Source organism: Centroberyx affinis, unplaced genomic scaffold (genome assembly GCF_046629955.1).
Source record: "Centroberyx affinis isolate AG114_WGS23_722 - 3 ecotype Tasmania unplaced genomic scaffold, CSIRO-AGI_Caff_v1 ptg000103l_1, whole genome shotgun sequence".
Taxonomy (NCBI): Eukaryota; Metazoa; Chordata; class Actinopteri; order Beryciformes; family Berycidae; genus Centroberyx; species Centroberyx affinis.
The window spans coordinates 469,510-486,813 of NW_027278805.1; the positions used below are offsets into that span (position 1 = coordinate 469,510).

General features: G+C 40.5%; 1 protein-coding gene across 1 annotated transcript in view; it reads right to left on the bottom strand.

Moving 5' to 3' along the window:
• The window catches only part of hydin (HYDIN axonemal central pair apparatus protein), an 81,213-nt gene extending 67,626 nt beyond the window's left edge, over positions 1 to 13,587 (bottom strand). The window contains exons 1-6 of the mRNA XM_071524128.1: positions 13,486 to 13,587; positions 11,346 to 11,471; positions 8,625 to 8,744; positions 7,968 to 8,102; positions 6,714 to 6,913; positions 6,239 to 6,363 (exon numbers count right to left, since the gene is read on the bottom strand). Coding sequence (XP_071380229.1) covers positions 6,239 to 6,363; positions 6,714 to 6,913; positions 7,968 to 8,102; positions 8,625 to 8,744; positions 11,346 to 11,471; positions 13,486 to 13,587 — 808 coding nt within the window. The remainder of the gene's footprint in view (positions 1 to 6,238; positions 6,364 to 6,713; positions 6,914 to 7,967; positions 8,103 to 8,624; positions 8,745 to 11,345; positions 11,472 to 13,485) is intronic.
• Positions 13,588 to 17,304: the final 3,717 nt, after the last annotated feature.

A 17,304-nucleotide genomic window follows, 5' to 3' on the forward strand; every position in this document is an offset into this window, starting at 1 on the left:
CTATTGAAAGCAAGTTTGGGTTCAGTTCAAGTTCAATTTAGTTCAACTATCTCGATATGACGAGTATCTTTTTCAAAGTTCAGTTCACAGAAATATTTTGGCTGGAAAAGGTTGCCAAGTCGAACCTATCAAGAAATAGTTGAGAATGAATGAATGAATGCTTCAATATTAGCAAATGAACGAGAGCTTTGTTTTGTTTATTACAAGGACAGTCCCGCTGAGATCAAGAATCTGTTTTCCATGGGAGACTTGGCCAGCGCTACATTTCTGTTTCAGGCAGGAAAATCAATACACACATTTCATAAGACGTAGCAGACAAACTAAGAAAAAGTGAGAGGAAGGGAATGAGGCAAACAGACACAGTGACAAAGAAGGAGAGGAGTAACAGTGGCACAATCCTAAACCAATCAACTTAATCAAAGCATTGGCAGTTTCCACTAGATTCATCGTCCACAATCCTAACAAAATGCTTTAAATTTTCTAAATGTAACCATCCATTTAAGTTTCAAGTCTTGCTATATTCTATGCAAATGTGACCTGACTCACATCCTGACCGTGAGTGCTTTCTTATCCCCATCTGTCTGAGCTGAGATGACTATTGGGACCTCTGACTCCTCATTTCTCAGTAATATGAATGCCTTAGTAGTTGGAAAGCCCAATGAGCCCAATAAACCCTTCCCGATGTGACCTATTTACCTTTTGATTTGGGTGCATTGGAAACAAACTCACCCCAGTCCTGGCTGAGAGAGAAAACAAACCAGACTGTGAAGAATGAAAGCTGGTAAAATCTACACAACTATGCGTGCCCTACAGTAAGAAGTTAAGAACACATATTACAATTCAGGGATTATCTATGTTTACTTCCATCGGCCCGATTCTCACTGAGATTTTCCTTATGGAGCTGGAGTCAGACAGAAAGAGAGAGAGAGAGAGGAAAGAGCTGGAGTGTATACAGAAAACACTGGCTTGGTTCCACAGAAAGGCCAGCGCTTTGTTTTCACTCTATTAGAAAGACGACGACGGCGTGAGATATCATCTGATGGAGAAAAAAGAGAGAGGAGAGAACAGAGAGAGAGGACAGAGGATGAGCGATGGAAGGAAATGAGGGAGAGTGAAAGAAGAGCTGGGGAATGCTGAGAGGGAAGCAATTATCTCTCGGCATCCTGATGCTATGACAGCAGTTGACAGGCAGGGAGAGCTGCAGCCTATTGCTAAGCTTTCATCATGTCGTCCACAACCCCCCACCACCCCCATACTCCCCCCCCCCCCTCTCTTTTTCTCCTCCCATAATTTCTCTAAGTACACACAGCGAGAGAACTTCTCAACCCCCTCAGCTAGCTTTGATTACAGCACAAACAGAAGCTCTGCAGTGGGTGTGTGCGTATGTGTGTGCGCACATGCTTGTACTTGCATTTGAGTGTGTGTGTGTTTGTTTATGTGCGCGTGCTTGCCTTTGAGTGTGTGTGTGTGTGTGTGTGTGTGTGTGTGTGTGTGTGTAGTCCTTATGTGTGCTTTTCTAAAAGGCTGCTGTGCTGAAGTCCCCTCAGTGCTGTAGCCCCGTCAAAGCAGATGCCTCAGCGGTCCCTAAGAGCTGTCCGTCCTTTCATTTAAATCAGCAGCAGTAGCGGAGGACAGGTGGGGTGTGGGATGGGGGTTGGGGAGGGTTGGGGTTACTGGAGCAGCTCCAAGCCCCATTCACTTTTATGACAGAAAAAGGATTGTCTAACACACCATGATGGAAAACAAGCAAGCTGAGCAAACGATTATTTTTCAAAGCTATAATGGCTTTCGACTGACACCATGTGAAATAAAGATGCACACCCACCTTAAGTAAGTATGATGTGTTTGTGTGCAAGTAGACACACAAACACACTAACACACACACACACACATACAGTACATGCACACACAGGCTATATCAGCCAGGTTATGCCAGAGTCTCCAATGGCTCCTGAGCAGAGTAGAGCCTTGTGCAGCAGGCTGACCTGAAACATACATGAGCGTGAGGGAGAAAGAGAAAGGTGCTAAATTAAAAATGATACTCTCTTGATGGGCCGTAAGTGGTGTTCTGGACCTGGGCTGGCCCTCCCATTATAAAAGCTTAATGCTGCTGAGCGCCGCTGCTGCTGCCACTCCTTCAGCGGACCCGCCTGTTTATGCAGCCACACAGCACCTCTGCTCCCTTAGGTCACGCACAGGCAAAGAATAATGAACACGCTAACAGTACACACAAACAGAAAAACAAACAAAACAACACACACACAGATAGACGCACACTATAAAATTGCTTTATAGTATCTCAAGATAAAGTTTTGTGACTCAAAACAATCATCATTAAAGAGGCATACATAAATCTTTTATCAGCTCTTGGCTCTGGGGAATGACATCACAATAATTAAATGATAAACTCAAACAGGACGAATATAAATCTAAATTTAAAACAGTTTGGGCCATTTCAACTCTTATCCACCATTATCCAATCATAAACAGGCAATCATCATTTTCCCAAGGTGACTTTGCCATGATAAGATTCCAGGACCACTCCTGATAATAGATTGATTGCATTGACAGCATTGGTACTGAATTTTCCCTCACACACAAAATGCTTCACAGTGTAAATGGAGGTAGCGCACTGTGGAATATACACCTAAAGTGATGCATAGCTAACAAGTTTGAACTCAAGTACTTTTTTCTACAGGGTGAAAAGCTGTTCTATTGTTAAACAAACCTGTTTAATTGAATTTTCCTACTTAGATTATCTTTAGAGTGCTGCATAGTTGAAATTATCTTTGGAGGCTACTCTGATTTGACCAACTTAGGACCGTAATATGGCTGATTTAGTCCTGATTTGAGTCTCGCTTTTGTTAATCAGTCGAGTCAGTCATATTTACTGTTTTCATTTGGCCATGTCACTCCCGTAGATGAGTGGACTGCCAATGTTTGTATACAAATTACTTTCCAGTTAGTCATGAAATTTAAGCTTGGAATAGATATGAATGGGTAAAATGATAGCTCATTTCCCGCCATGATAAACCACACTGCAAGGTTGGTCTAGTTTGCCAAGCTAAGATGAGGTTCTGACTAAATTGCACTGAAAACATCTGTTAGTTTTAGTTAACATTCAATTTTTGCCATCCATCTAAGTAATTCACACAAAATGAGTGATATTTTGTTTACAATATTCAGAGCTGTTTGGTTTTTATTAACACAAAAGGATTATGACATGATTTTACTATCCCATTCTCTAAATGTATGAAGGATGTTCAAATTGGGGCAAACTATGGTTACAAAAACATCCAGATTTTGATCAGATTGCACCCCAATTAAGTCATCTCACACAATTTTAGATGAACCCGATAAAAGCCATGCACTGATGTTTTTCAGCAACTTTCTCCTTTTACCTTTAATTGATCCCCTCGCGTGTGTATAGCAAAAGTCAAGAGCTTCTTCTTTTTGCCTTTGATGTTAAGGAGCCTGGTTAATTGCGAGAGCAACCAAGGCCACTCAAAGTTGTGACCATTGGCTGCAAAACTATAAGAGTGGATAGGAACCCAAGAATCACATCGAACACTACAAATGCTGTTTAACAGATTGTCACTAATAACCCATGTATAGTTCAGTCAGTCTGTACTAAAACATTCATATCACATAAAATAAAATGATTAATGAATAACCTTTTAATAGGAATGAATATTAGTTTATTGCAATGAGCTGTGTACTGATTCACTGAAGCCAAGCTTAAACAAGAACAAACAACATTGTATCAATGATATAAACCACTGAAGTTGTATTGTGTCATTCATGATATTATTAATGGAATAAACCACAACGTATGTTATTAATGTTATTCATAATAAAAACAAAGCAAAAGGTGTATTACTGTGAAAATTTTACTTTAGAAATCTGCATACTTCAGCTGTGCATAACGCTTAACTTTCACATAACTCCCACAACACACAATACAATACTGCTTCTCACCAATTTTATGAGCTTTGGCATGCAAATAATTAAAGCTCTGAGTAGCCATTTGCAAAGGTCGGTGTAACCAGTCTTTGCACAATTGTCTGAACCCCACACTTGACTTTTCCAGTGATACTTTACATGTGTATTACTCCCATTCCAAGCAGAGACCCCCAGAGACAGAGAGACACTGGCGGGTTACTATCTATGTTAAGCCCATTAAGACGTAATCTGAGAAGTAATCGGAGCTGCAGATACAGAGGAGAGGAGAGGAAGAGGAGAGGAAGAGGAAGAGGAGAGGAGAGGAGAGCAGAGGAGAGCAGAGGAGAGCAGAGGATGACAGATAACAGCCCCTTAGAGAAAGCTGCAGCCGAGCAGTAAGTACTATAGACCACAACCATAACAGGCTGAATCCTTACCAGCCCCACAGCATCGGTCCCTAGGGGCCCCATAGATTCTCCTCTCATTATCATGACTTATCTCACCTCTGACTTCATAGCCCCCAGAATGCATGCACACACACACACACACACACACACACACACACACACACACACACAAACTCCAAAGTACCTCGTTAGTATCTACCCATCAGCTAAATCCAAGGTTAAGGGATCATTCCGAATCCCTCAATATTAACCAGTCATAGTCCTACTTGCACAGACAACGTTTTAGGTTTAAATCAAACAGCAAAAAGAGCACAATGAGAAAGGACACAATAAGCAGTTAATTGGATCAGCTTGGGGAATCTATTTGTACTGGGCTGCCGCAGATAGATCAATGGATGGAAAACACTGATAAGGATTGCATATGAGACACACACAAACACACACATACACGCACATACAATGATGCCGAACGTGCCAAATGAAACAAACCGCCGCTTCTCTTCTAACGAGAGTGAATGCCTGTCCACCAGCCATTATCATCAAACCCTGAGCTGGGCTGGGGAAATTAACCATTGTTTAGTGTGTGTGTGTTTGTGTGTGTGTTTAGCAGTCCTGTTCTGCTTCAGGGTCAGCCACTGCTGCAGAAAGAGAATCTTATTATGGTGTTTACCTCAGTGATTATAGTAAACACATTCATCCTTTTAGTTCCACTCCATTTGATGCTGCTGATTATCTTTATGCAAAACTTCTTTTGTAGTTTGACCATGTGTGTGCCTGTGTGTGTGTGTGTGTGTGTGTGTGTGAGAAAGTGCTAGGCCAAAACAGATATAATGGGACACTGATATCCTGTCTAGAGGCAACACTTATTTTGTAGTTTGTGTGGGTGCATGATTGTGTGTGCATATCTGCGTGCAAAAAACCCCACATATATTGATGCCATATTGATATCATCACCTGACTGATTTTCAGATTTTGATGAAGCCGAATGGGAAAAAAGTGTGTCATTCAAATCAGCCAGCCAGCCAGTTTGCCAGTACAATTCTTCTTTGAAATCTATTTGTGTGACACAAGGAAATGGAGGAGTGTCTTTACAAGGAGAGACAGGCAGAGAGAGAAACACATTCAGACAGATAAAGAGAGGGAACATCTGAAAACTCATTGCCTCTCCTCTATGTCGTTGGCATTTAGAGTGTACCAGCTCAGAACATTTTATTGCCAGAAAAAAAATGCCCCAGCTTCTGACAACAACATACTTCAAGAGAGTTGTTGATGTCGCATTATAGTTCAGCAATAATGAGCAAGAGGCTGTGGATTACAACGCAATATTGGCATGGGTATTGTTGGGCTTAACCCTAAGCAGACGGCCAGCAACACCAAGATACAATATTAACGCACTGCAACAAGGTCATTATTGCTTTGCTTTTATAAAACAAACATCTGGCATTTGAAAGGTTTGCCTAAATACACACTTCTCAAACACAGTGAAACTAGCCCATGGTAAGATATGGTTAACAAAGTCCCTTTGTTATCACTGGGATCCAGAGGTTACTGCAGAGATAGAATGAGATGCTAACAGGAAATTGGATGTCAGTGTTTCTTGCTGTGTTTGTAGAAGCCAATTGGAGTAAATGTTTCTAAAGTAACACAAATCTGGATATACTGATATTAGGACAGCTACAAATAATCCATGACAGCTCATGAGAGTTATCATGAGACAGTATCATGAGATGATGCCACTGTAGAATAGCTTCTTGGCCAATCTGAAGCATAAGTACTTGCTTTATAAACTGACATGAGTATGTTGATAGTTTTTCTGCGATTTTCTTTCATCCTGTTTTGTAGATAGCATGTACTATGGTGCATGCTATCTAGCCCTGTGTTTTTCTCACCAGTATGGTAGTGCAGCAGCAGGTCCTGCCTGTGGTCTCCTGTAGTCCTGGGGTTAAAGTCCACAGTCACCTGCATGCTCTCGCCTACACCAAGAGTCCCAACAGAGGGCGTCACTGAGAAGGGGCTGCAATAGAATACAATACAATACAATACAATAGAATACAATAGAAATTAAAATTTTATTTCTAATCAATAGGCAGTATAGTTCTTGAACAGTAGCTAAACAACATGGTTGCTACAGTAAGCGACACATAAGTAGCAGTATGAGTGGTGATTTATGGTTAGTGCATTAATATTTAAATTAACTGTTATGCGGTCACAGGTGTGTGTTTATTGGGTATTTCACAATGGCTTCCAACATGTCTCAGCCAATCAGAATTGAGGACTGGAGCTAACTGTTCAATAACAAAACATAATACGTATTGAAATCACTCAAATAGAGTAAACATAAGTCGATCCCCTATTGGTTCTCACCTCTGTGTATGTAGCTGGAACTTGGCCTGGCTGTTTCCTATGTTGCGGACTAGCTGAGTCCGCTGTGTGGAGGCTTTGACTGGACAGACGGGCAAATGCAGCTGGTCGCGAAAGTCAAGGATGGCCCGCGGCCCGATGGCACGGATTGGAACCTCAAACCTCTCCCTCTCTGTCACACAAACCAGTCTGTGGAGGTAGTCCTGGATGGAGACACAAGCACAAACACACACACGCATGCAGATATCAGCACAAACACACGGCGGGGCAAACACTCATACTCATAGCCCATTTCCTGGATGTATGAATTATGCAGAGCTAAACAAAAGGTAGTTCCAGCCAAGTAATCTGATTGGTGAAATAGGCATTCTAACTGATTTATGAGCCTGTACAGTGCACCAAGCCACTCTTAATGAAAAATAGAAATAGTAAATTAGCCACCTTGTGGCAACCAAAGAGCTAATAAACTATTGTTCTTGTTAGTTTCTAATATCACAGTCACAAAAACCTTAACGAAAACAGTGTACAGTGGTAACCACTGTATAAAAACACCCATGAGGCATTATGTTATGTTTAACATAATATTGCTACATTTCATGTTGACCCTTGCTTCTCAGTTTTTACTGTCACCCACAATATCAGGATGAGAGAAGACAAAAGGATGTACTTGTGTAACCTAATGCCTGACCCTTGACCTTTAACCTTCTGACCCTTCCCTTGCCCTTGTCAATACACCTCAGAGAGATCTGAGCACAAAATATAAATGGATAGAATAGATATTGGGTAGTCCCAAATTCTTAAACTGCCATTATTGAATGAGTCTTCTGGCTGGTACACATATGATGGCTGGCAGTGAACTTTTGATAATGCTGTATATAGCTACAATGCATATTTGCATGTGAATATTTATTCATATTTAATATTCACATGTTCATATTCATTTTTGCAAGTGAATAGCTACAATGCACGTTGACACATTTCTGTAGGGAAGAGCTTGAACTCTTTCTCTATATTTTTTTATTATTTTTACTGTATTAATTCAGTAGGTTTAGTAGCCATGCTTACTTGTATTATGTCTCTGTTGTCTTATTCTTGGCTATATCCTATTTTCTGCTGCTGCAAAAACTCAGTCTCTGATTAAAGTGTACCACTGCAGATCACCATGATACTTCCAACTGCTCTATGGATCACTCCAGCTACCCTTTCTATCTGTACTAATTCTATGGACCAGTCTACCTTCTCCCTGTCCTCTGGTACCTTGTTCTCTTGCGGGGTGAAGAAAACAGTGAAAGTGGTGGCCATTCCTGGTGCAACCTTGCTACATGCATCCTCCGGACCGACCACACGGAAATACTGCGAGTCCTCCAGCACCACCTTCACTTGCCTTGAAACCTACACAAAAAAAATCAAACACAAGCAGAGACACACATGCAGGCAAACAGACACGCACACACACAGGCACACACACACACACACACTATAAAAAATTGCAAACACCACACTGCCACAAACACAGAGCCAGGTACACACACACAGGTGATGATTTATTTATTAATACTTGATGGTGTCTTGTACAAATCGCAGCGATAAATCTCCTCCAATCCCCTATGACCTTTTCCAATCATGCTGCATTCCACATACACCCCCAGCCCTCCCAACACACACACACACACACACACACACACACACACACACACACACAAACAGACAGAAACACGTACAAACCCGCACACTCTCTCCTTTATCTCGGCTTGTGGCCAAAGCAGTTAAAGCATTATATTGTTGTGCTATTCCTTACAAGACCGCTTGCAATCTTTCACTTAGGAGTCACAAATACTGATGCTATTGATAGAAAAGCTTAACGCCTATTTTGTCGTTGTAATTGCTCACACATTGACGCACACATTCACACACCTTGTCATTGTTGAGGAGGAGTAGGGGCAGCTTGTAGGTTTGTGGCGGAGTGAAGTTCTGGAAGACCAGCTCAGATGGGTAGGGCTGGAAAAGCGCCTGGTCCATATCCACCAAGGAGAACTGACAACACACACATGCACACGCACACCCACACGCACACGCACACCCACACCACATGTTTCAATATGACAACCAGTGAAATGTCCCCAATCAGATGATCAAACTACTCGAAGTTTTTTTTTCCCTAAATAACACAACACATACTTTCCCTTCCCATCCCTCTGACTTTGTCTCTTTACACACACATATTACACATTCTCTTCTTCTCACTGTCGTTTGAAGTCACACACACAATCACTCACACATTACACACACTCCCTCTTACTTCCACACTTACTTAGCATCAGGGTTATTTTAAATTATTTGCATGTTATTTATGCATTTTGTTGTTTTTTCACCATTTCCCTGTGTGATGAGTTTTGGTGTCATTTGGTTTCTGTGCCCAGTTCACCCGTGTCTCTGCTTGTCATTTTGATTGTATTTTCTCTTTTTCTTTTAATGTGAAACACTTTCATAAGCCCCATGGGAATTTTTTTGTCTTACCCAGTTTTTATCAAATGTATGAGAAAATAAGCAAGATTTTCTTAATCCTTTTATCCTTGTGACAATATCCAGAATCCAGAGAGTAAAATACCTTCATATTATCCCAAAGTTCACAAAACTTTACAATATAAGGCGACAGGCCTTTCAGAAGAGGATGGTGCTGTTTTCCCTACCAGTCCTTCTTCCACCCCTCCATTGTTGTTTTTTACTATATTGGCTGTTTTAGTTTTTGTTGATGCAGTGGTTTGTGTGGTTGCCATTTTCTTCCACTCCTGGCTGAGTAGTGCCAATCTTTTCCACTCTTTCAGAGGCGTATACTACAAAACTAGATTATAGGGTAAGTGAGGTAACTTCAGGATTAACCTGGAGTTTTCAATGTCACGAAGATGGTTCACTTTATAGCAGGGTTGATCACCATGGTAACTGAGGATGAGGCTCTCTGGAAAAATGGCATCACCACTCCTAGAGGATCCCATGGACTTGATTACTTTATTGCAAAAATTCTATCTACAAAACCAGATATCAAAAGAAATATTGCATTGATTAATAATGTGATTAATAATGAATGAAATTTACTGTTGCATATTAAGTGTGCTGAAATGTATGCATAGGAATCCCGAGAATGATTGGTCCAACAGATTGCTAAAAAGAAGAGAATACTCGCACATTGCGCTCATATTCTTGAACATGAAGTGGACTTTGTTAACAAAATCTTTTCACAGCCTCAATGTGACGACACAGTACTGTATTAATGAAAAGTATGCCCACTGTGCCTATAAGTCTATTTATTTATGCATTTACACTATCTTCAATTTTCCTCCTGCAATTCTAGCCTTGATCCCAGTGTTAACTTTTGCTGTTATATTGTTTCTGTATTGCTCATATTCATTCACTATAATAGTTTGTTCTTCTTGAGAGAAGAACATAAATGTTAGTGATCTATTTCTTTCCCATACTTCCCACTTTTACAGTCTACTGTGTTGAAACTTTTTTATTGCTTATTTCGATATTCTAGTCGTGTGCTTTTCTGTTTCCTTTTCCTGGCTGAATCGTATCACTTTTTCCAGTACAACTTAATTGCCCAGTCACTGGCTAAATGCAAAAAAGGGTACTCCTAATTATTGGGGGCATTTTCTGCCCCCTAATTTTAAATTTCATAGGCATTTTCTGAACTTTCAAGGGCATTTTTGCCCTGAGCCCCCATCAATTTCTGACAGTGAGAATACATAGCATTCAGTCACATTGGTTGCCCTCTGCCCATCAATTAGTCCCTGCTGACTAAGGAGAAGCAGCTACAGTACAACGTAAATGACCTTAGCAGACAGCAGACACTCTGTATGCAGGGGACTAATGATGAAATATTGAGAAGTTTGAGAAAACAACAAAGCATGTTGCTTTCTTTTTCTTTCTGGACACATCTGCCTCTCCAATCAAGCCCATCACATTCAGTCGTTAATGAGAGATTCTCCATTATTTTTTAAATATGATAGTTGAGCCATCTAATTTTGACCTAAGTGGGGGACTAGGCCAATCTTTAAACAAAGTGTGGTAGCTAGGCCTACAGTGTGTGTTACTAAAAATATCCCAACACTGTGAGTGACATGAACAAAGAATTTGCAGAAGCAGTTATGTATATCATATGTCCCTGTGGTCTTGAAGCCCTTTGTAGTGAGGAGACAGCTTGTCAAAACCAAATGTAGGTCTCAACGCATTTGCTGGGACTCAAACTCCTATGGCGGATTCCCCAGGGGTTTCATTCTCGTAAGATGAAAGTCAGCAGCTCAAGCAAGTCTGTAGACAGCAGCGGTGATGGCAAACTCCTGTCCAACTTTTATCTTTTGCTGTAGGCTGTTGTCACGGTATTGTCACTGATGGCGTTGTAGTAACACCAGCCTCTAGTGTGTGCTTCAAGTTCATATAAGACCCTAACATGTTTAACTGGTATCATTTATCCAGTTATCAGTGCCTATAATATACTTTCACTTAATGTCACATCTTCCATCTGCGACCATTTGTCTGGTGGCGCCCCCCTAAGCATTTGGTTTAATTTGATTGCGGGTGAAGGCAAAACACAAGCTATTAAGCTATTAAGCTAGCGCAACAGTAGCTGGCATTTACTTTGTGAAGCGTGGTCTCGCCCATGTCGAGCAGCTCCAGGATGCGGGGCGGGTGCATCTCGTTGGTGTTGGCCAGGCGCTCCTCCGTAGACTGTAACATCTCTTGGGTGTAAACAGATGGAGTCACCTGCAACCACACGGCGGCATAGTTTATTATGCTGACTACATTGATAGTTTTGTTTCCTCTCTGTTAATTCTGCAGTGATTGAAATTAAAATTGGTAATGAAAATGGGAAATTAAAAGAACATTAGAAGTTAGCTCTGTTTTCCCCCAAAATACTGAAACTACTTATTGTAATATCTTAAAGAAAGAGAGCAGAGCCCAAAACAGGACCAAGACGTATTGCTGTAAATAAGTGATGAGTGTAGACACACAAAAAAATCATGCCTCTGTTTTATACACATTGCTATCATAGCCACCATGCTTGATTTGAAGGTAGCCAGTCTCCCACCCTGATCTGAATTCTACACTGTATACAAGTGTGGACGCCAAACAAATGTGGTCCCATATCATCAGATCTTTTTGATCTGATCTCAAAACATGTATTGAAAAGACAAGTGTAACCAGGATCTACTAGAGATGCTAACTTATAGACAGTGCATAATGAGCACAAGAGCTGCAGGCTGTCAGCTGTAAGCTATGACACACATTATGCACACACACATAGGCAGAATACATACAGTACACACACACACACACACACACACACACACACACACACACACACAGACATTTGCCTCAGCTGATTTCATGCACTCCAAGAATGTTAATACTCTCTCCCCTCAGAGAGGAGCATCCGCAGCATCTTGTGGTTAATATCCCCTCCACACAATCCTCTGCCATGTCTTTATCAGTGCACCAGCAGCAAAGAAACATCTAACTGCACTTAGCCGATTTCAAGGTCAGGCTAGAAAAGGATTTTTAGCTTAAAATCGAAATGAATAATGTAGCAGAAGGGGTTACTGTATATGCAATATTTAATACCTGCCAGTTAGGTGTGTATTCATAACATACACTCCTTTCTATTATTCAGAGACAACAAACTTGCTCACCTACACACTATTCTTTAGAAAAGTAAGTTATGAAATAAGTCTCTTTAGAAGACAAAGTACATCTCCTAAAATGTAATCACTCTGTGTTAACACTGGAGAAACTGGGGTATATCAAGCTGAACGTCAGGCTGTGGGGTATTATGATTTTAATGCTATATTTAGAACAATTACATAATATTCTCATCATATTTTTACTCTTTCCTTTTTACTCCACTCAAGTAATAGAGGTGCAACTACTGTAGTTGCAAAGCAATATTTTAGCTATTTATAATTAGTATACTCATTCCACTTAAATGTTGTTAGGCACAAAAACAATGAGCACAATAAGTGTATGTCATTCTGAACTTTTCCTTTCATAACTGATACTAGCTTTGTGGATATGATTAACAAGGAACCATCCCCCAAATTTGACCTGAAATTGCTATCATAAAATTATTTGTAAAGGCGGGTAATCAGGTCTTGTGGGGATTGTATTAATTCTAATTTGAAAGTAACTGCATCCTTTAGTACTTTCATGTTGACCTACTCTTTTAGCTTTACCTGCCTTTGAACAGACTAATGTTTCATTGAGGTAAGAGTACCTCCAGTTCTTGTCACCTCTGTCAGACTGGGAACACGGTAGAGCCGAAAACAGCCAAGGAGAGACCAGAGGCCTAAAATTGCTGAGCTGAGGTCATTGCAACGAAACAGTGCAGTCACATATATCGATTTCTGTTCTCTCCAAGATGCCAAGGTAATTATTAGGACAAGCTGTCATTTGAAGCAGCAGTTTTCAAAGACTGGGATGCTGCCCAAAGGTGGGTCACGGGAAATTAGGCTCCAATTAATCCATGAGAAATATTAGGCTTCAACATCTGAATAGTTTTGACTGGACAATTCTAATTTGCTGTGAGGTTACAGGTTAAACAGGCCTATGTTATGTTGCCATGAAGTTTTAACAAACCACTACAGTGTAAGGTATGCTGAATAAAATACTCAAGGCTTACACAATGGCCAATTTGGGCCAAAAGAAAATTTCTCCTTGGTAAAATTGGGTCCACAGAGGAAAGGTTTGAAAACCTCCGAAATAAACAGCACACTGTCCTCACCCTTTGTGGTCTGTCCTCCCTCAGGACAAGTTTGTGATTCCAGGGGAGAGAGGCTTTGCTCTTTAACCACTTTGCTCGTGAGGGAACCTGGATAGCTGTCATTTTGAATGTGTTTTGTAGCAAATTCACCTGCAAAACAACAGAACAGAACAGAATAGAATAGAATAGAATAGAATAGAATAGAATAGAATAGAACAGAATAGAATAAAATAGAAAATAACAACAACAACTACGCACTCATTACTTTAACGTTACTTTTCAGGTTTGCTTTTTCTGTTATTTACATAACTAGTGTTATTTAGTAGCTAATGGTTTTAGAGTCAAATGTCCTTTTCATACCAAATGTAGGCTATTCCCAATGACGTTGGCGTTCTCTTCTGTTATGCTAATGATGCATACCGGTAAGCTAACGGTAGCTAGGTAAGTTTACACACGACTTTGTTGAATAATCAATTCTGGTTTTCCAATGAAGGACTTAGGTCAGTTATTTTTGAATAACAGAGCGCGGTTTCACATCTAATCATATCACTCCGCAGTCAAGAAGTCCGGTCGATTTTGTTCATTTCTAATTTCTAATTCAAATTAGTTAGTTCTCGTTAGCTTGTGCCAAAATAGTGTTACTTCTTTGTTAATGCAGACGCAGGATTTTTATTTTTTTTGGCTAAAGCTTGTAAATTACTTTAGCTTGCTATAAAATCATGATTGAAAATTCGTCGGGGTCTTGAATCACCCTTACCTTCTGTACATTATCCCGTATATTAACGCTTCCAACACGCTACTAAACTGAAACTTAACAGTTAAACCTCGTTTCTTGTCGCATTGAAAATCATTAAGCCTTACCAATCATTCAGTAAATAAACGGTGAATTTACATGGCGCTCTCCCAAACTCATAGACACTAAAGTCAACTTCGTTGTGGTTGTATCGTTTCCTTGGCAACGCACGCACCGGCTTCCTAATAAACCGTTTCCTGATTGGTTCGCGGGTTTGACTACTAGGGATTAGAGAACTTTGAACAATGTTGAAAGCCCGTGCAGAAAAACATCCATCTCGCATATTCATAATATTCTGTTACATCACCACACCGTCATCTCGGTAGGAAAATAACAGGTGATTGTAATTAACAGGTGATTATAATCAAATGACAGCCACAGACAATAAACTGTATGGCAAAGCACCATATTGGTAGGAAATGCATGACGTCATGGGAATACTCCGAATAGATTACTTCAAAATGTACATAAATTGTAGATGACATTCTATATAAATATATATGTTCAGTGGCCAAAATAGATTTTGGATATTGGATATGTTATCAAAAATGCATAGGAAGAAAATGTTTTTCAAAAATATGTTTTGATGGATGTGATCATACACTTTGGACATTTTTTTTTCTTTTTGTATATTTTGAGACCCATGTCTAAACATATTCTGAATTATATGTGTAATGTATTTTTGCAGTGTGGGAGCATTTTATGGATATATTGCATCAGCTGCAGATATTGAGATCTCAGTGCCTCCTAACCTCCTAGGCAAACAACTTGTTGATGAATTCATCTGGATTCAGCTGTTCTCCCACATATGAAAAAAATATTTGCGATGCATACACCACAATTTTTAATTTATTAAAACTAAACTATTAAACTATTGTAACTATTGTGAATAGTGAGCAGTTTTGAACAATATCAACCCCCCTTAAAGAACCTTGTTTTTGTACAAAATTTCTGTGTGTGTGTGTGTGTGTGTGTGTGTGCGTGTGTGTGCGTGCGTGTGTGCGTGCGTGCGTGTGTGTGTTGAGGGGGTTATTATAAGGGCAAGTAGGGCTACAAAAGGGATTTGAAAAATGCTGAGCGCGATGACAGGTCAGGAATTTCCTCTCTAGTCCGTGACTTTACAAATCCAATTACTTTCATGCCTCTTGCTCGACTGTGTTCATGACATAGATATTTGGAGTGATATAGTACAGGCTTTCCCAATCTTTTTCATGCCGAGAGACACTTTGGACCTCTGACCCCCATTAGACAAGGATTTTCTCCTCAGGGACCACCATCTAAGAAGATTTTTGTTGTCTATATTGTTGGTAGGGTGATTGAAACCTCTGATCCATCTTATGCATTGATCAGATGATATACATCTTATACACTGCTACTACTAAGTGAGGCAGCCATGATGTAGCCTATACTAGGAATTCATTTCATGAAGGTTTAAGATCAAGCTTAAATAAAGTGTGTACATTTTGTCTCACAAATCAAAAGGTAGTCCTAGCAAAACTGAGTTTAGGTACATCCTGCATCCCTGACTAATGGTTTTAAAGAGTTTAGCTGAATCACTGTGCATCAGGTCGTTAGGTCAACTTGGTCTATAGGTTTTCTTTTCATCAAGCAGGATTTTTTTGTTTCTCTTTTTCTTTCTCTCACCACTCGCTTTCATTCTTTCTCTCTCACACTCTCTTTCTAACCTACCTATAGTCTAACACTCAGTGAGTCAGTTATTGTGTGTTTGAGTGTGTGTGTGTGTGTGTGTGTGTGTGTGTGTGTGTGTGTTTGTGTGTGTCTGCGTGAACAGTCTTGGAGTGAGTGAGTTTCGAGTTTCATACAGTCATAGCACTCTAAAAGGAATGGTGCTTTATAGAAGCAATACTATTTGACAAAGCATTTGAGCTTCTACACTGTTAGCATGAACATTTACTGATGACCATACTACCTCAATGGGTACATATAACCATTATTGGTTGTATATATAACTTACTAACAACATTTATCTCTGACTGTGCATTGTGATTGGATTAGAGATTATCCATGAGTGCTGACAACCGTAATATATGAAGTTGTACCTTATTGCATATGGTCATGAGACATTTGAGCATGTTGGAGCACCTGGACACCAACAGTGTGGAGGCTCCTGGAGAATCAGTTGTTGGTACTGTTAACCACCTGTTGTGCTTATAGAGTGCAGTCTTTGAATCATTGCTATTTCTGGATAATAATTTCTCTCTTTGTTAGTGTATCACCCCCACCCCCCCCACCCCACCCCACCCCCACATACACACACACACACACACACACACACACTCTACTCTCTCACATACACTCATACAGCTAGGCCTCATGTGACTTACACCATTACTACAGTCTAAGATGTATATTATGAATAAATGTAATGAAGATTTGTATCAGCTTTTTAAAAAGGTACGTACATTTTATTTCACAAATGAAAATGTATTAAACTCAGTTTGACACCCTGCACTATTATCACTGGCTATTAGTTTTAAAGAGTTTAACAAATGTCACTGACTAGCCTACAGTTTTTCTTTTCATTGAGCAGGGTCCCCCCCCCCCCCCCCCCCCCCCTCTCTCTCTCTCATTGTGCGTGTGTGTAAGCTGGCAGCATGTGAAGTGTTTGTAAAACTGAGTTTAGGCACATACTCTCCACTCTAGACCCCTGGCTGTTGGTTTTAACGAGTTTGACCAAGCTCACTGAGCATTAGGTCATGTTGGGCTCTAGTTTGTCTTTTCATTAAGCAGGATTTTGTGTCTTTTTCTCACCTTTCTTTCTCTCTCTCTCTCTCTTTCTCTCTTTCTCTCTCTCTCTCTCTCTCTCATTCTTGTCTTCCCACTGTTCCCAGCCCTGTCTTTTTCAGAGTACGGATCAGTGAGCTGCCCAGTCTGCTAGAAAATTGGATTTAGTCCTCTTCAAAGGGACCGGCAGCGTCCGCAGGCCCCGCCTCTTCGTCCTCCACCCCCGTGACGTCACCACGCAACGTGACCTCCTCCGACTGTCCCTGTCACTGTCAGCCGTCCGCCGCCTCGGAAACCCCATC